The sequence below is a fragment of the Dreissena polymorpha genome, chromosome 2 (assembly GCF_020536995.1).
Source record: "Dreissena polymorpha isolate Duluth1 chromosome 2, UMN_Dpol_1.0, whole genome shotgun sequence".
In the NCBI taxonomy this organism is placed as follows: domain Eukaryota; kingdom Metazoa; phylum Mollusca; class Bivalvia; order Myida; family Dreissenidae; genus Dreissena; species Dreissena polymorpha.
The window spans coordinates 104,376,511-104,397,110 of NC_068356.1; the positions used below are offsets into that span (position 1 = coordinate 104,376,511).

The 20,600-nt window shown below is 32.8% G+C and overlaps 1 protein-coding gene and 1 long non-coding RNA gene across 3 annotated transcripts in view; one reads left to right on the forward strand and one right to left on the reverse strand.

The window, feature by feature from the left end:
• Nucleotides 1–16,866, forward strand: part of LOC127868352 (thioredoxin-related transmembrane protein 2 homolog) — a 31,061-nt gene extending 14,195 nt beyond the window's left edge. For both annotated transcript variants that reach the window (XM_052410055.1, XM_052410054.1), the window contains exon 8: nucleotides 15,626–16,866. In XM_052410055.1, coding sequence (XP_052266015.1) covers nucleotides 15,626–15,733 — 108 coding nt within the window. In that variant the 3' untranslated portion in view covers nucleotides 15,734–16,866. The remainder of the gene's footprint in view (nucleotides 1–15,625) is intronic.
• On the reverse strand, nucleotides 248–1,138 carry LOC127868363 (uncharacterized). The gene is made up of 2 exons (XR_008044096.1): nucleotides 879–1,138; nucleotides 248–417 (listed from the first exon to the last, which is right to left on the reverse strand). It is a non-coding gene; the product is annotated as an uncharacterized LOC127868363 (long non-coding RNA).
• Nucleotides 16,867–20,600: the final 3,734 nt, after the last annotated feature.

A 20,600-nucleotide genomic window follows, 5' to 3' on the forward strand; every position in this document is an offset into this window, starting at 1 on the left:
TTTTGTGTTTAGGTCCATTTTATTCCTTAAGTATCAAAGCTATTGCTTTCATACTTGAAACACTTACTAACTATCATAATGGGCCTGTGCAGGCAAAGTAATGTAACTCTGCAGGGTTCCCTCTGGGCTTTCAAAAGTTGTCGCCACTTACTTTCGCCAAATTAAAAAAGTTGTCGCCACACTGGGGCAACATTTGGGCGATGAAGATCATGTTATTATAATACCAAAAAAAAATGAGCATTTACAGTATGTTAAAGGAATTGATTTAATAACAGTAGTATTTATAATAACAACACATTTAAAATTGTTCATTAAATAAAGGCACATTCAATCAGTTGTAACTCTTGTTGATTGACACCTTCTTAGCAGCCTGAATATGTTGCCACAGTATTGGTGCTTCATAAGCTCTATGGTATTCTGAAAATACAAAAAGGGAGATATAATATTCAACTAATAATAATCAATTAATGTGTAGTATATGAATAATATAAATGTGCTTAACTATGTTTACCTTTCTTAAAACAGTACATTCGGTAGTGAGTGAATTGATAAGTGATGAGGATATAAAGAGTTTACACAGCATAGATTGTGTGTTGGAAATCATATTGAAGGAAATAAAATTCTGATAAACAACTGTCTTTTGTTTGGTTTTTATTTGTTAGCTGGTGAATGTTAGGGAGGAGAACGTTTGCATTTTGAATGAGTCTCAAAATTAGCAGAATCTAATGTTCACTTTTTAAAAGTCGTTTTACACTCCGAACTTGCCATTTTGACGAGTGAAAGAGAAATATGTCACTGTTTAAATAGAACCAATACATGTAAAATGTTTTACTATTTTCTATAATTACACCCGATTTCTAAAAACAATCGATACTTACCTTTTTGATTGTAATTGTTGTCAGTTAAATGGTCTTGAATCTGCTTCGAACACTGTGACAAACACTTCACATTTAAGCGCAAAGTCGGCATATTTCAATATTGCCTTATCTCTGATGCAATAAAACTGCTGACCAATTAAGATAACTTGCAACAACACTCCAGATAATCGCAATTATCACCATAACATGCCACTTTGCGGTAGTATGCAGTCAGCTCCACGCTCCATTGAAAACAGCTGTATCGCTTACATCATGGAAATCTATAGACGAGTGAACGCGTGACGTCACACGCACCTGCAAAGTTTAGACTCCGCCCACTGGTTTGCAAAAGAGGTGCAATTTATATAGGAGGTTTTTGTGTGACGTCACAAGAGGGGTTTTCCGTTACTAAAAATAGATTGGCCGTCAACTTCTTGATCGCGGCCAATTACATTGTATCAGAGTAAAGGTCGTCGGAAGACTTAATACTTACAATTTCACTAAACAAAACTATAAATACCCGTTTTCTTTTTTAAAATAAGAATTTAATTAATGATATTTCAAAAATAATAAAACATATAATGATTTGAATATTATTATAAGTGGTGTGGATACGATAGTGTTATTTTTCATCCGGGATTGAAAATTAGTGTAAGGGGTGCATTGAATCAGTTATAAAACAGAGCCCTAAAATAGCTCACTACATTTCAATCTTGAAATGTAGTTTTAATTTTCTTTTACATTGAATGAATTTTCGTTTCGTGAACATTGAATGAAAATATTAATAAATTTAAGCATTCAAATTGAAAAAACACCTGCATATTTTGCAAATTGAACTGTCTTTACATGTACACGTATATTGAAAACTCGTCTGTAGTGATAATGAGCAATACAAATCTAGCATTTTATGATACCATTAATCTACGCATTTAATTTATTTAACGCAAGTATTTTATATCCCTATAATGACCAAACGCGATTGCTTGTTTTCATGATGATGTTTCGAACACTGCAGTAACGCACGATCTTAACACATTATAGTAGAATTTACATTTGCAGGTATCCGTTAAATACGTTAATTGTGTAGCAGTTAATGTGTACAATATTTTAAATGTATAGTTATTTAACACTTTATTATTATGTTTAAACTGGCTTATATATATACACTTAATAGTTCCTAGCTGTTAATCCATTTCGGACAAATGTCTATTTTTAAATATGTTCAAATAGCAAAGCAACTGTTAAGTTTTTGACTTAATATGTCGAGAGATGACATGGAGGTATCATAAATTGTGTTTAATGACCAGACACATGTGGTTTATGCAGAGACCCGATACAGAGTCATACAAGTATAGGTCCCTTGGTTTATGACACACTGTTTTCTAAGTAATAGTCTGGACAGTATCCGATCATATCGAGATAATTGGTCTGTGATAAAGAAAGGTGCAATTAAACACTGGGTTAAAATGCTGAAACAAAGAGTGTCAAAATTGGTGTGAACAATTAAATTAAAAACATTAACATTTATCAAGAGGATTTAGTTAATCTGTAACAAGGTAAGTTTTTACAGACAAATAGGTTCAAATCAGTTTCTATATGTTGATTACATAAAATCAATCAATTTTTTGTTTGTTTTCGTCCTTATTTGTGTTCGTTCATTGGATTCAATTTAATCTGAAAGAATTTCAATTTCTGAGTATTTTTTGTTCTTCAAAAGGGTCGCGAATATGTTTGTAACCTTATCACGATGCGCTTCATCAATGCAAACAATAGCAGAAAGGCCGCAGTTTTGACGGCCAAAATTTGAGCATGCGCAAACGTGACGTCATTATCGGAATCCCCAAAACCTCCTATAAGCGCATATAGAGAAGGTTGACGAAATCTTCGTTTTTAATGATAATCATGCACAATATCAAATATAATTTTACTAATTATGTCTGAATAAAACATTAGCATGCAAGGAAATGCATCGTTGGTACGATTTTATTGTTGTTATTATTATTTGTTTTTACTGACAACGAACTCGGGAGTGGAACACAATCTAAGAGCTCGGTATGTGGTTAAACAAAAATCTCTCTACTTGGCACTTCATCGGAACCTTTTATAGTTAAAAACTTCTCAGAAATTGAAATTCTTTCAGAATGAATTAAATTTAATGAACGAAAACAAATAAGGATAAAAACAAACAACGAATAGGTCAATTGTATGTACGAGACATAGGGTAACTGATTTGAACCTTTATGTGTCTGGAAAAACTTACCTTCTTACACATTCAATAAATTCTTTTATTTAATGTAATTGTTTTATTTAATTGTTCACACTAATTTTGGCACTCTTTCTTGCAGCATTTATATCCCGGTGTATAATTGCACCTTTGTTATCACAAACCGATTATCTCGTTATGATCGGATACTGTCCAGACAATTACAAAGAAAACATGGTGTCATAAACCCAGGGACCTACACTTGGACCCCTGCATAAACCACATGTTGCAGACGAGTGTCTGGTCAGTAAACATAAGTCACGATACCTCTATGTCATCTCTTGGCATATTGAGCAATCATTTAATATAAAGAAGTGAAACTCCAGCTGCTGGAGCAGTATTGAATTTTCATTAAAAACAATTCTTAAAAAATAATAAAAACACAATACCGCCACCAGCCTCTGAAGGCTGAAAATATAACAACATCGAAGATATGTACGGGGATACACGTTATTGCATCCACGCAGCACACATCAAACTGTTGTAAGCCACATTTTAAAGCTAAAAATACTGATAAGTTAATTTTTTATGAAATATTTTAACATTTTAACAAAAATGAAGACATTTGTCGCAAATGTATTAACTGGAACGAGTGTATATTTTATTAGCCAGTTAAACTTAATAATACATTGTTTAATAACTATACATTTAAATATTGTGCAATTTTACTGCTATGCAATTAAGGTATTTAACGGGTACCGGCAAAAGTTAACTCCGCTATTATGTGTAAAGATTGTACATTACTGCAGGGTCCGAAACACGATCATGAACATAAGCAGTCACAAAAAGGGCCGTTAGATAAATTAAATATATGCATTTATCATATATGCTATATTTTTATCACTCCTTATTACTAATAGAGATTTCAATATACATGCAAAGACAGTTACATTTGCGTAATTAATATGCAGGGTTTTTCCGTTTGTATGGTAAATTGAATTTATATTCATTCGATGTAAACGAAACGTAAATTCATTCAATGTAAAAGAAAGTTACCCCAATATTTAAAAAAAGTACTGCATTCCGCTTTTTAAAGCTTTTTTTTTAATTGATTAAATGCACCTCTGACTCTATTGATCGCTGATGAAATAACACACTATCCACACCACTTAAAATTATAATACAATTAAAATATGTTTTATTAGTGTTTAAATATAATTTATTCAAGTCTTATTATCAGAAAGAATACGGCTAATTTATTGTTTTGTTTTGTGGAATTGTCAGTATTAAGTCTCCCGATCACGTTTACTCTATGCTAATAACTACTTCGTATTTTTATGAAGAGGAAATTTTATTTGTGAATATACATTTATTTGGTACTAAATATGCTTTATTTGCACTTTTTTTAAAGAGTTTTAATGTTTATTTCGTTTTTATTATCAATTTATTGACTAAACAAAAGCCCTTTATACATGTTTTACGTTACTGTAACAAGTGGTTTTGCCAACCAGTCAGTGCGCATGAGCGGAAAATCCCGAATGTAAACAATAACAATTAACTCGTCTATAGTATTACGACTGCCGTAAAGCGGCTGGTAAACACAGCGTCTTTTGTCATTTTAAGAAAATATAAATGCAGAAAAATGACGATTTTTTTTTTAATCGCCATTTACGAAATTTTGTCGCGAGATTTTTCGGCGTAAGCTGCATAAGCCAGCTTTTCACCTTAGCCTGACCTTTGTAAGTGTCCAATAAAATTCCAATAAAATTTCCCGCGGCTAGGTACGAATGAATACACTTCATTTATTCCATTGGCTGATTTGAGTATACCACCAGAACATTGGAAACATATCCGCGTCTTTGTAACACTGTTTTACTGTATGAAACAATTTTATCTCGAATGAAAAGGCTTAATAGATAGAACAGTTTTACACTCAATTCTCGACATCAATACAGTTTGTGCGTACACCTTTTATTTTCAGAGTATTACCAGCGCAAGAGCGTTTATACTTAAAAGGCTATGTTCTCATATTTAGTACTTACTTCCTTATTCCTGTCAACATGTTAACATGTAAAAGTATAAAGAGCAATGGAAGCGAGGCCTCACTTTAAAGCATTGCATTTCAACCCGCGAGGTATATCGGGTCAATTCGCGGACATTCAGAGTTTATATACAGGTCATCACCGGAGTTGGCGGCCAGTAAAATAATCGTTATATAATAAAGACGCTATCCGTGAACTAGGTGACCTGGAATTTTCTTTAGACCAGAAATATGTTAAATGAAGATATTCAGCAATATAATTATGGTATGTAAATAATAGATTCTTAATGTGTTTTCAACAATACAATGATAAATATTATTGTTGATAAATTTAACAATAATTATTCGTCCATATTGCCTAATGTACTAAAGTGATATTATGAGCATGCAGGGACCTATACAAACAAAGGGATGAGACACTCACTGAACCGAAGAACAAGCTATCGCGTTGTTACGCAAAAGGGAACGAGACTTGCGACCCAACGAGACTTCGCGCTTCGAGGCAAATTTTAACAGCCGCCATTTTGACAAAGCGAGACCGTGACAAAGCAATCGAGAAATAATAAGAGTACAAATTAACCAAGTGTTGCCAACACAGAAGTATTCATTGTAAAGGTTTGTTGAGTTTGATACATCTTATTGTTTCATTTGTTTTCGACTATGCTTTGTATTTACTTATAAAACAACGGTGGGTATTTTCACCAAATCATGCGTATCATTGTTTACACTTCCATAATTCGAGAAACGTGTGTCGTGGCTTTTTTCAAAAGGCTTGGTCAAATAAAGCTCTATACTATTGTATTTTGTATTCTTACAAACGTTACATTTCAACGCATTGTGTGATGCTAATTTTATTTGTATTGTTAGCAAATTCATGATTTTAAATGAGCACAAAGGCAATACAATTTAAGTCATTTTTTAATTTTTACCACTATCAGTTTCATCAACATATGTCGTGGCTCTTTTTGAAAGGCTCAGTCAATACTAGCCCTATATTAATCTTATGGGTATCTTTACAAACATTACATTTTAACGCATTGAGTGATGCTAATTTTATTTGTATTATTTACAAATTCGTGATTTTGAATGAGCACAAAGGCAATACAATTTTAGTCATTTTTTTATATTTTACCACTTTCAGTTTCATCAACATATGCCGTGGCTATTTTTGAAAGGCTCAGTCAATACTAGCCCTATATTAATCTTATGGGTATCTTTACAAACATTACATTTCAACGCATTGAGTGATGCTAATTTTATTTGTATTATTTGCAGAGGCATAATTTTGTATTAGCTCAAAGATTATACAACTTTAGTCATTTTTTATTTTGTAATCACTATCAGTTTGATCAACATATGTCGTGGCTCTTTTCGAAAGGCTCAGTCAATACTAGCCCTATATTAATCTTACTGGTATCTTTACAAACATTACATTTCAACGTATTGAGTGATGCTAATTTTATTTGTATTATTTGCAAATTCATGATTTTGAATTAGCACAAAAGCAATACAATTTTAGTCATTTTTTTATTTTTTTTACCACTATCAGTTTCATCAACATATGTCCCTATATATATCATGTTGGTGTCTTTACAAACGTTGCATTTCAATGCATTGTGTGGTGCAAATTTAATTTGCATTATTTGCAAAGGCATAATTTTGTGTTAGCTCTAAGATAATACCATTTTAGTCATTTTTTTTATTTTGTTATCACTATCAGTTTGATCAACATATGTCGTGGCTCTTTTCGAAAGGCTCAGTCAATACTAGCCCTATATTAATCTTATGGGTATCTTTACAAACATTACATTTCAACGCATTGTGTGATGCTAATTTTATTTGTATTATTTGCAAAGGCATAATTTTGTATTAGCTCCAAGATGATATAATTTCAGTTATTTTTCAATTTTTTTAGTTAAACGTGTTATCAACATATGTTGAGGCTTTTTTCAATAGACTCCATCAATAGTAGCACTATTTTGATCATGTTGGTATTTTTGCAAATGTTACACTTCAATAAACTGTGTGGTGCACATTTTATTTACATGAATTGCAAAGGCATAATTTTGTATTAGCTCAGAGATTATACAATTTTAGTCATTTTTTTTTTAACCAGTCTCGGTTTTGAATGTGTATGTCAATGCTCTTTTCAAAAGGCTCGGTCAATAATTGACCTATGATAATCATGTTGGTATCTTTAGATATGTGACACTTCAATGCATTGTGTGTTTCACATTTAATTTGCATTATTTACTAACTCATAACTTTGTATAAGCTAAAGGACAATACACATGTATAACTTTAGTCATTTTTTAATTGTTAGACCGCTTTCAGTTTTGTATACATATGTCATTGCTTTTTGCGTAAGGGCCAAGGCTCTGTAAATACTAGCCCTATATTATTCATGTTGGTATCGTAACCCTTTCAGCGCTGGAATCAAACTTTAAAGGCCTTTGCAAACTGTTTGGACCCAGATGAGACGCCACAGAACGTGGCGTCTCATCAGGATTCAAACTGTTTGCTATTCTGAAAGTATTCTGTGAAAAAAATCTAAGAAAATGCTAATTTTAGAAATTCAGCAGACAACACTTTAGCAGACGACAAATTTCCCAGCATGCTAAGGATTAGCAAATTGTACACTTCAGTGCATTGTGTGGTGTACATTTAATTTGCATTATTTGCAAAGTTCTTGATTTGTATAAGCTCAATGATGATACAATATTAGTCCTTAATCAATTATTTTAAAAAAAACAATTGAGATTAACATTTGTCTCCGCTTTTTCTTAGGGATTGATCAATACAAGCTCTATTATTGTTTGTGTTTGTACCAATGTTACATTTCAATGAAATGTATGGTGCATATTTTAAATGCATTTTTTGAAAAAAAAAATTGATGTCTGCATAGGAAATCCTGAGGTGGAATTTTCAATGATATTTGCTAAGAAGAGATTTCATTTCAACAAAAAATGTCATAAAAGTGGAAAGTGTCGTCCTTATTAGCCTGTGCGGACTGCACAGGCTAATCTGGGACGACACTTTACGCACATGCATTATGCCAAGTTTTCTCAAAACACGAGACATATAATCGTTCTCATTCACAGAATGTTTGACCATTTTTTTAAAAATATAAATTTAATAACTATTATTCTAGAAAAAAAATAGAAAAATTGCAAAGGTCATATTTCTTTATCATTGGAGAAAACATTTATTCTGAGATATTTTCAAGAGTTTGTTTCCACGTTGTTAATCATAATGCTTCTATTAAGAATTTCTGAAATGTGTAGATAATTGTTATTCAATTAATGCAAAAAATCGGAATTCTTACATAAATATTTCAATTAATTTTATTAATATGTTGATACAACTAAGTACATTTTTATGTCCATCTGTCTGGTCGTCTGAAATTCCGTCACACTTTGCGTTTAGGTTTTGCGTTAACGTTTCGAAAAATGTGGAAAAAGGTGGCATAGTCTATTAGTCTTCCTATGGTGGCAAGCCATGTTTTCAATACATGATGGTGACTGTGTAAACATTTTATTAACTGATTTTTAGAATATGTTTTGTTTTATGCTTTTAGAATGCATAGAAAACGCAAAAGAGGATCCCTTACGGTGAAACGCAAGTACCACTACATAACATCTGAACAGCCAAAGGAAGAAAACCATGTTGCCAGTGAACCCCTGGTGAACATTAAAGCTACAACAGATTCTTCTACCCAGTCAGAAAGTGAAAATGTGCAGTTCACAAGTGATCATAGTTATGCTATTGATGAAGACTCCACATATGAGCTTGACTCCTTCCAGGAGACAAACAATGATAAGCCTGAAGCTGATGTGATGGAATGTAGTTCAGGGCTTCTAGAAATGGAGGTGGAGACGACAACCTTCTCCGACTTTGCTGTGGAACTTAAACTGCAAAATTTTTCATCTCAGTTCGTTGTAAAGGAATTAGAGCAATCAATTCAAATGTTACAGTTGTACGCAAATGACAGTCTGACAGCAATCAAGTTATCGGTTGAAATTAAGAGTGATTTTACGTGCTCTGTCTATGTGCATCGGAAATGCATTCCGAGATCTCACCAAATATGGACTGGACTGCCACAACATATCAATCGCGTTGCTTATGTTCTGGTGTTATAGGAAAGACTGTTAAAATTTGATGTCTGCATAGGAAATCCTGAGGTGGAATTTTCAATTATTTTTTTTTCGCATAGATAGTCGATGTAGGGATATAGATAAATGAAATTAACTAGTTTATATAGATGGAGTTATTAATTTTACTTATAGATTTCTCTCTAAATAAAATGATTGTACTTTATATACTCTAAGGAACCATATCGCTATACATAAACTATAGTTTTGCTTTAGTATAGGTTGTCAACACAGGGATTTTACTTATACTTAACTACAATTAAGTGTAGCATAGGTAGAGGTATATCATACAGCTTTTACATTGTCAGTATTACTCAATTCTATATTTCTAAAAAAAAAATTACGAATGAAAAAACAATGCAAGTATATACTTTATGCAGTTATATGCAGGGATCATATTTTTTTCTTATATGTGTCCTAATTTTATATTAATGTATGTAATTCTTGTTAAAAAAAGTCATTTAATAATTATATTTTTCACTTATGAACTTTGGTACAGACAGGTCACTATGTATTAACAATATTAACATTCTCACGAAAACATGTTTATTCCTTATATTGTAATAGGAACTTTTTCGAATGCATGTGATGCATGATTTGTATTTACTTCAAAAGCATGCTGTAATTGTAAATGTAATGTAAATGACGATTAGCTTAACATGCTTAAGTCAGAATAAACTTTTATGTTCTATTAACTGCATTTAAATCTTTGTCCATAATTTTGTTAAAACCATTCTACAACACGTTTTATATTCATTTCTTTGAAAATAATTAAAGGAATAAAACACTAAACTCCTTTGTACACACTATTTAGTAGTAACTGTAAATGCCTGATTCAATTGTCTCATCATAATTACACCGTATCATGTGTCCACTGTTTTGGATATCTTACTTGCATGTGCGAGGATTTGATTTATTAATGTTGTTTTATATATTGATTGTTCGAGATATATATGATAATAAAACGAATAAAACATGAGTATATATATATATATATATATATATATATATATATATATATATATATATATATATATATAGAACTACTAAAACACGAAAACCTTTCTTGTTTTTTGTTTGGTTTGTACGCAAAATGCAGAACTAAAAAAATGCATCCAATATTTATTACCTCGTAAATTCTGTTAATGTTTTTTTATGACATGACCTCGAAATCATACACTTTTATACTCCGCACCACAAACAGGACAAATATAGCACAGCTCTTTCGTGCTTGCTTGCGATTTATTGTTTGCCTCATCATCAGTATAATAACCTTATACCAAATCTAAATCTATGTCGTCATCCCATGAAAGGAAATTTTTATGTTTAGAAGACATTTTCAGTAAATTCCATGAATTCCAACGTTCACTATGACTTAAGGGAGTCCAAATAAATTTCAAAATGACATTCGAAAATTTGCTGCGTCGGAGGTTAAAAGAACAATTATACATTTTGAGATGTTTGCACTTAACATGTCTTGATAATGTTGCTATTTTAAACAAAACATGGTAACATTTTAATTCTATTAAAAGACCGGTCTTTTTTACATGCACATACGTGCGATAAACAACGGCAATTTAACCCTGGCGAAACAACCGGCAATTAATATTCATCAAAGAGTCCGATAATTGGGTGCCCATTTGACATACTGCGTAATAATAAGACTAATTAATGATTGATTTTGAGATCAACAACGCAACAATTAAACGAATAGGTACTTGTTTATTTAACATAATATAATTTGAATCCTAAAAAACGTAACGCGTTAAATAAGCGAAATCCCTCGCAATCGATATCGTGTAGCCGCATTATCGCTACACAGGGACCAATCGATCGAGATTATCAAATCTCGCGCACCGGTTTATTATCGCTACACCGGGACCAATCGATCGAGATTAAAGTATAGGTCCCTGATCTCGCGCACCGGTTTATTTTGCGTGCTGTAACGGGATATCGCGAGGTTGCTAATCCCTTTGTTTGTATAGGTCCCTGGAGCATGTAACAGTTTATAGGTGTCTTTCGCAACCGTTGATTATTTTTGATGTTTCTACTTCATATACACTTATATTAATTAATGCAGCATCATCATACTAAAACAATATACCAGAAAGAGAAAAATAATGCATTTGAATATCAACCGTACTTTCGTTTGACAACTGATCATGCGTTTACGAGTTGAACCTAAATTTAGTTTTAGTGCAGATTTGTTCATACGACACAAAGACACGAAATTGTTTTACGGATCATATCAGCTTACAGGACTGGGTGGGTCACGTAAGAATATCGAATATAAAATATATTTTTTATAAACAACTGGTAGCAAGGTGAGTTGCAGATAATTAATCAGTAACCACATTTTAACTAACTATTTTGACCTGTTAATTCTTTTCAGCTCAATTCAACAGTGCAAAATGCCCATAATATCACTTTAAGCATTAGCACGATGATAATTGATACTGTTAATAATCGAATCAAATAGCAATGCCCGACAAACCACTAAAACAGGTTTGTTCGAAGAACGCGCCTATAAATACGGATACTTCTCGTGTGGCCGGTTGACTCATATGTTTAAATTTCACTTCCATTCTTCTTTTGGTTTTCTGTTTTGTATCTATAGGTTTATGACCAGCAATATGTTATAATGTAAAATAAGCCGCGAAAACTCCCCGTAACATCCCGTACTGCGTGTGATGCAGCTAAGAACTGCACAGAAAAAGACATTCGCTATCCTTGATCTCATTCATTAAACTATTTACGCAGTATATCTTTTTTTAAAGATATTTCTTGTTTATTTTGTCGCAATTGGCGCCAATGGCGATCGACAGCGGGAACCCTGCTCTGACTGGCATTTTGACAGAATTATGTGCCCTTTTTATACTTAGAAAATTGAAAATTTGGTTATGTTTTGTGTTTAGGTCCACTTTATTCCTACAGTATCAAAGCTATTGCTTTCATACTTGCAACCATTATTAACTATCGTAAGGGGACTGTGCAGGCAAAGTTATGTAACTCTGACTGGAATTTGGACGGAATTATGGTCTTATAAATCATTTATATAAATTTCATGAATACGGTTCATTTATCATATATTAGGATCCAGAATATGATTGAATTGAATGTGCTGCTTTTGTCCATATTAAAAAGGGATTTGGAATTAATGTAATATATAAAAATCTAGTAAATGATAGGGAAAACATTTCAGCTTAAGGAGGGGAAAACTTTAATATTTTTTAAACGGAAACCACCTGTATTTGGCTGTTAATCAGTAACCGGCAATCAGAGGGGAGAAAAATCACTGGTATGAGCTTGATATTTAAATTTGTTAATTCCAGATAGGCAATAGCCCGTTTGAATCCTCTCTTATGTAGATATGTAACCTTTGTTTTTGTTTTTTAAGGTTTAACATTCTAATAAAGTGTGTATTTATCTATTGAATTGTACTTTTTGTTTTTTATGTATGTGTTTACACAAACCTTTCATTTAAAGAATGGATGCTGGCTTCAAAATGCTGGGATTTTTTTAAAATTTGGTAAATTTTTAAGCATACTAATTTGAAGTGATGAAAAGTACACTTGAGGGAATAATGCGCTTAAAAAATTCACTTCCAACACTTCATAAAGTGTATCATTTGTATGACTGAAAATGCACTCAAGTGTATTAATGCGCTTAAAAATTCACTTTTAATACTGTAAGCCTTAGTAAGGTGTATTATTTGTATGACTGGGAATGCACTCAAGTGTATTAATGCGCTTAAAAAAATTCACTTTCAATTTTGTAAGGTGTATTATTTGTATCAGTAGAAATGCACTCAAGTGTATTAATGCGCTTACAAAAATTCACTTTGAAAACTCAATGAAGTGTTTTATTTGTATGTCTGGAAATGCACTCAAGTGTATTAATGCGCTTAAAAAATTCACTTTGAATACTCCATGAAGTGTATTATTTGTATGAGTGTATTAATGCGCATTAAAAAATTTACTTTGACCATGAAGTGTATTATTTGTATGTCTTAAAATACACTCAAGTGTATAAATGCGCTTAAAAATAAACTTAAGCGCACTTATTATCGTAATAAACGCACTTTAGTGTATTATTTCGTGGAACAAATACACTTATATGTATAAACACACTAGTAAAAAGTGTTTTTTTTTAACAGAATAAAATGCACTTGTTAAGCAAAAAATACGGTGCCAATAACATGCGCATTTAATGCGCATTAAATGTGCATTAAATGCGCATTAAATGCGCATTTAGTGCACTTTTTCGAGAAGGGTTATGGCCCTTTTTTGACTTAGTAACTTTGAATATATGGTTAAATTTTGTGTTTCGATCCACTTTACTTCTTAAGTATCAAGGCTATTGCTTTCAAACTTCAAATACTTTCATGCTATCATGAGGTTACTGTACCTGGCAAGTTGAATTTTACCTTGACCTTTGAATGACCTTGACTCTCAAGGTCAAATTATTAAATTTTGCTAAAATTGCCATAACTTCTTTGTTTATGATTAGATTTGATTGATACTATGACAAAACTACTCTTACCTGACATACCATAATAGACTCCACCCAAACCATCGCCCGTGCCCCCCCCCTCCCCCCCCATTTTTTTTAACGGTTAAAAAACTAAACTATTTATTTTGATTATTTTATGTTTGAAATACCGTCCAACCATCGCACCCAAAAAACACCCCCCCCACCCCCCCTCCCCCCAGCCCCCACCCGAATCCCCCCCCTAATTTTTTTTTTTTTAAGATCATCTCACAAATTACCACCACACCCTCACACTATACCCCCCCCCCCCACCTCACCCCCCCCAATTTATGTTTTTTGAAACGGTTACAAAACACAAATATTTATTTTTATTATTTTATGTTTGAAATACCGTCCAACCATCGCACCCAAGAATCCCCCCCCCCCCCACCCACCCCCACCCCCCCCCCCCCCCCCCCCCGATTTTTTTTCCCTTTTTTTCGCATTTTTGGAAGATAATGTAATAAATGTCCACACCCCCACACAATGCACCCCTCTTCTATCCACCCCTCCCTCCTTTGTGATTGAAAATGATAGTCCCTTCACCTTTAAAAAGAAAATAGATGAGCGGTCTGCACCCGCAAGGCGGTGCTCTTGTTTATAACTTGTTATCTATGGAAGAGCGCCATGAAATGTAAGTGGTTTCAGCCAAGTAGAAATTGGTTTGGTAAAAAACAAAGTGTCATAAAATTCAAAAGAGTATCATTTAAGTAATATTTTGAACTTAGTTTTTATAGATACACTATATACAGCAATAATACCAAAAAATAGACAGATTTACTGTTTACTTTTTTAAATAAAAATAAATGCAACATGCATGATTCGTATTTTCAGCAGTAAATCACCCAATTAAGCCATAGCATTGTTTTAATTTTAAAAATTGAAGAATGTTTATAAAAATTGCAACATATTTTACAATAAACATAGCTTACATGCTATATTAAATCAAATTATGTTAGAAAAGAAATAAAACGCATTGCAAAAAGAATGCGTTGTCAGCAGGATTCAATACGCGCAGGAAGATCCCAAAAGATTTCTTCAATCTTCTAAGAAATCGTGGGTGCGCTTCCTTAAATAAATGACAAGCAGATGGTACAAACAATTTCTTGCTTGATTTGTCAATGGATGTATTTTTCCACAATTGTGTTGATGGCAGCGAAAACATTATTGCTGCATGGGTGTTGAAATCATTTTAGTCAGCCTATTAACTTGTTATGCCCCCCTTTAAAGAAGAGGGGGTATATTGGTTTGCACATGTCGGTCGGTCGGTCTGTCGGTCCGTCCGTCCACCAGGTGGTTTCCGGATGATAACTCAAGAACTCTTAGGCCTAGGATCATGAAACTTCATAGTTACATTGATCATGACTCGCAGATGACCCCTATTGATTTTGAGGTCACTAGGTCAAATGTCAAGGTCACTGTGACCCGAAATAGTAAAATGGTTTCCGGATGATAACTCAAGAACGCTTATGCCTAGGATCATGAAACTCGATAGGTAGATTGATCATGACTTGCAGATGACCCCTATTGATTTTCAGGTCACTAGGTCAAAGGTCAAGGTCACAGTGACAAAAAACATATTCACACAATGGCTGTCACTACAACGGAGAGCCCATATGGGGGCATGCATGTTTTACAAACAGCCCTTGTTCGCATGGGTATTTATGAACAGTTTTTACTGATATTATCTGGGTTTTGTGACAAGGGCATCCCTGTTTTACATATAAATGTCTAGTTTCTCCTTATATATAGAAGTTAGTAAAGTTTGCAATATATTTTTTAAACATTTGAATGTGTCACCATTTATTCATATATAACTAATAAGTATTGTTTTTATTTTCAGGAAAACATTGTGAAAGACTTCGAGATTAATGAACTTTACCATCAGTGCAGGCAAAGCCTCCCAAAATCTAAGACAGCAAATTCTGAGGCAGAAAAAAAGAAAAATTAGAAGGGATCAGCAGAACATCAAATAAACTCATCACATATACTCAACTCATGTATACCGTCACATAGTCTGAGGCATTAAGCAACACACTTTCTGTCAGTCTGTTTGTCTCAGTGTTTCCATCACTTCTTGCTTAAGCAGATGTGGTTAAACTTTTGCAGAATTATAGTTAATAAAATTATAAAATAACATTTTCAAGACTAATTTTGGCTTAATTATATTCCTTAGCATTTGTTTTGCAGTATAAATGAGAATTTTTTATAGGCAACCATAAGTGTTTTGTCGAAACATGTGTGTTGCAGCATCTATGTCTGTGGCACTTAAAGTGCATTCATGTTTTCAAAGATTGTGTTAACACAGCTTTCCCATAATTTGAATCTCACTGAAAATTATGTGTATATTCAATATGTGTTTCACATTTAACATTGATATTGCTCATTGTTAAAAAAAAGTGTATTGTGTATTTGTGTATATATATAATAATAGTTGAAAGGAATTGTATATAGTTCATAATAGTTGAGAATACTTTATTGTACTCAAGACTTTAACAATTTTATTTTTGCAGATTAAAGAAAATTGTAATTTAAAATTGTGTGTAATTACTTTAATTAGAGCACACTTGTTAACACCATTTTAAAGAACAAGGGTTTAAGATATGATTTCAAAGTACAGATGTTAAAAACATGATATCCTAGTGGCCACAACCATCTAAACATTATACATATTATGCCCTTTTAAACAGTTTGAATTGTTTTCAGTTGACTTTCGCTAAAATGACATTGACAAAATTAGATTTGTAAACATATACTTAAGATAAAGTACATATTGAATGCTTTTGGTATTATCATACAATAACTATAGTGGACAGAGTGGCTCCTTACCAAACTGCACTTTTGCGCAGGTTGTGTGGTGGTATTTTTGTCACATTTGTCATTGGACCCATTTTCGCATGTCACAGGTCATTTAGTAATTTAATTTGTCTTTAATTTGTAAGGGTTATGAAACAATACAATCATCATTTAAAATCTTATAATAAGATATATAACTGAAAATGTTCTTGTGGTATATATGTCGTTTTATATTTACCCTGTGTTCTCCTTCATGTACATATTAACATAATAAACAGATTTAAGTTATACTTTGACTTGTTTGTTAAAATAATCATGTACATCAGGTATATTCTGAATTTTTTAACAAATCAAGATTTAACCCTTTCCCCCATAAGAAGCGAAGTGAAAATGGCTTTTGCAACCAGCATAAAATCAGAATAGCCTGCAATAACTCACAGTCTGTATCTAAGGGTTGCAAATGAAGCCTTTAAAACTTTAATCTAGTAAGAATGGTCTTTACTTAATTTCAACGTTCTAATTGACTACAAATGCGTAAAAATATGTATCTAAGTGGTACAGGGTTAAGCAATTATGTAGATGTGTTTCTTTCTTACAATAAAACAGTTCATTATACAGTTACAAGTAGAGTATCTGTAGACCAGATTAATGAATTCAATGACATCTTTTGATGTGTTTACTACAATTATTGTGTATTAACATGTTTAACAATGACCACACAAACCTTTGCCTTCAATACTGGTTTACTGAATTGTACGCAGTCAATGTGACTGTGCATACAAAACACAGTTAACAAACTATATATGTCCATCTTGTAGAACTTTGGGATTGAATAGGGGTTCTCTTTAAAACAATTGAATCATAGTTGTTGTAGTACCAATGATTGTTCTTGGGACACAGTTTAAAAATATGAGAGAACAATTGACGAAAATCCCCACCCTCTGATATTGGATATGATTCTTTTTATCCCCGCCGAAAAAAATTCGGAGGGGATATGGTAATTGGTCCTGTCCGTCCGGCTGAAACTTTGTCCGGAGCATAACTCCAAATCTATTCAATGGATTTTCTTTAAACTTAGAATATAAACAGATGGCAACTAGAAGAAGTGCAGTGACTAAGAACCATAACTCTATCTACCTTAGTTTTTGAATTTTCTCCCCTTTTATATAACTTTAAAGTATTTTATTTTGCCGGAGCATAACTCTAAATATACTGAAGGGATTTACTTGAAACTTGAAATATAAACAGATGGCAACTAGGAGAAATGCAGTGACTATGAACCACAACTCAATCTTCCTTAGTTTTTGAATTATCTACCCTTTTAAATAATTTTAAAATAAATTTTTGTCCGGAGCATAACTCTAAATATACTAAAGGGATTTACTTGAAACTTGAAATATAAACAGATGGCAAGTAGGAAAAGTGCAGTGACTAAGAACCATAACTCTATCTACCTTAGTTTTTGAATTATCTCCCCTTTTATATAACTTTAAAGTAAATTTTGTCCGGAGCATAACTCCAAAACTATTCAATGGATTTACTTTAAACTTAGAATATAAACAGATTGCAACTAGGAGAAGTGCAGTGACCAAGAACCATAACTCTATCTACCTTAGTTTTTGAATTATCTCCCCTTTTATATAACTTTAAAGTAAAGTTTTGTCCGGAGCATAACTCTAAATATAGTAGAGGGATTTACTTGAAACTTGAAATATAAACAGATGGCAACTAGGAGAAGTGCAGTGACCAAGAATCACAACTCTATCTACCTTAGTTTTTGAATTATCTACCCTTTTATATAATTTTAAAATAAATTTTTGTCCGGAGCATAACTCTAAATCTACTGAAGAGATTTACTTGAAACTTGAAATATAAACAGATGGCAAGTAGGAAAAATGCAGTGACTAAGAACCATAACTCCATATGATCTACCTTAGTTTTTGAAGTATATCCCCTTTTATATAACTTTAAAATAAATTTTTGTCCGGAGCATAACTCCAAATCTATTCAATGGATTTACTTTAAACTTAGAATATAAACAGATGGCAACTAGGTGAAGTGCAGTGACCAAGAACCATAACTCTATCTACCTTAGTTTTTGAATTATCTCCCCTTTTATATAACTTTAATAGTAAATTTTTGTCCGGAGCATAACTCTAAATGTACTAAATGGATTTACTTGAAACTTGAAATATAAACAGATGGCAACTAGGAGAAGTGCAGTGATCAAGAACCACAACTCTATCTACCTTAGTTTTGAATTATCTACCCTTTTAAATAATTTTAAAGTAATTTTTTGTCCGGAGCATAACTCTAAATCTACTGAAGGGATTTACTTGAAACTTGAAATATAAACAGATGGCAACTAGGAGAAGTGCAGTGACCAAGAACCACAACTCTATCTACCTTAGTTTTTTAATTATCTCCCCTTTAATATAATTTTAAAGTAAATTTGTGTCCGGAGCATAACTCTAAATCTACTAAAGGGATTTACTTGAAACTTGAATTATAAACATATGGCAAGTAGGAAAAGTGCAGTGACTAAGAACCATAACTCTATCTACCTTAGTTTTTGAATTATCTACCCTTTTATTAGCCGGATTTTTTTCGAAAAAATCTCGGCTTATAGATTGATGTTGTCGGGCGGGCGGGCGGGGTGGCGGCGTGCTCGAAAATGTTAAAGTTCTTATTTCATGGTATAACTTTGGTATGCTTGGACCTAGAGTCTTCAAACTTGACATGAAGGTTGGCCAGGATTAACAGATGACCACTGGTCATTTCAAGGTCATTCATTTGAAGGTCAAGGTCACTGTGACCTTCAATATAAAAAATGTTAAAGTTCTTATAACTTTGGTATGCTTGGACCTAGAGTCTTGAAACTTGACATGAAGGTTGGCCATAACTAGTTAGTAACCACTGGTCATTTCAAGGTCATTCATTTGAAGGTCAAGGTCACTGTGACCTTGAATGTAAAAATGTTAAAGTTCTTATTTCATGGTATAACTTTGGTATGCTTGGACCTAGAGTCTTCAAACTTGACATGAAGGTTGGCCAGGATTAACAGATGACCACTGGTCATTTCAAGGTCATTCATTTGAAGGTGAAGGTCACTGTGACCTTCAATATAAAAATGTTAAAGTTGTTATAACTTTGGTATGCTTGGACCTAGAGTCTTGAAACTTGACATGAAGGTTGGCCAGAACTAGTAAGTAACCACTGGACATTTCAAGGTCATTCATTTGAAGGTCAAGGTCACTGTGACCTTGAATGTAAAAATGTTAAAGTTGTTATAACTTTGGTATGCTTGGACCTAGAGTCTTGAAACTTGACATGAAGGTTGGCCAGAACTAGTAAGTAACCACTGGACATTTCAAGGTCATTCATTTGAAGGTCAAGGTCACTGTGACCTTGAATGTAAAAATGTTAAAGTTCTTATTTCATGTTATAACTTTGGTATGCTTGTACCTAGAGTCTTCAAACTTGAAATAAAGATTGGCCAGTACTAGAAGATGACCACTGGTCATTTCAATGTCATTCATTTGAAGGTCAAGGTCACTGTGACCTTCAATGTTAAAATGTTAAAATTGTTATAACTTTGGTATGCTTGGACCTAGAATCTCAAACTTGACGTAAAGGTTTGCAAGCACACTTAGATGACCACTGGTCATTTCAAGGTCATTCATTTCAATGTCATTCATTTGAAGGTCAAGGTCACTGTGAACTTAAATGTTAAAATGTTAAAATTGTTGTAACTTTGGTATGCTTGGACCTAGAATCTCAAACTTTGCTCATGCCTTGAAAAGTACTTACATTTCATTTTGACCTTTGAACAATATTTCAGTAATTTAAGTATTGCATTGACAAAAACACGAAAGGTACTTTCCTGTCATTTAAATAAAAAATCCGGCTTCAATGCGGTCATCTCCGACCGCGGAACTCTTGTATAATTTTAAAGTAAATTTTTGTCAGGAGCATAACTCTTAATCTACTGAAGGGATTTACTTGAAACTTGAAATATAAAC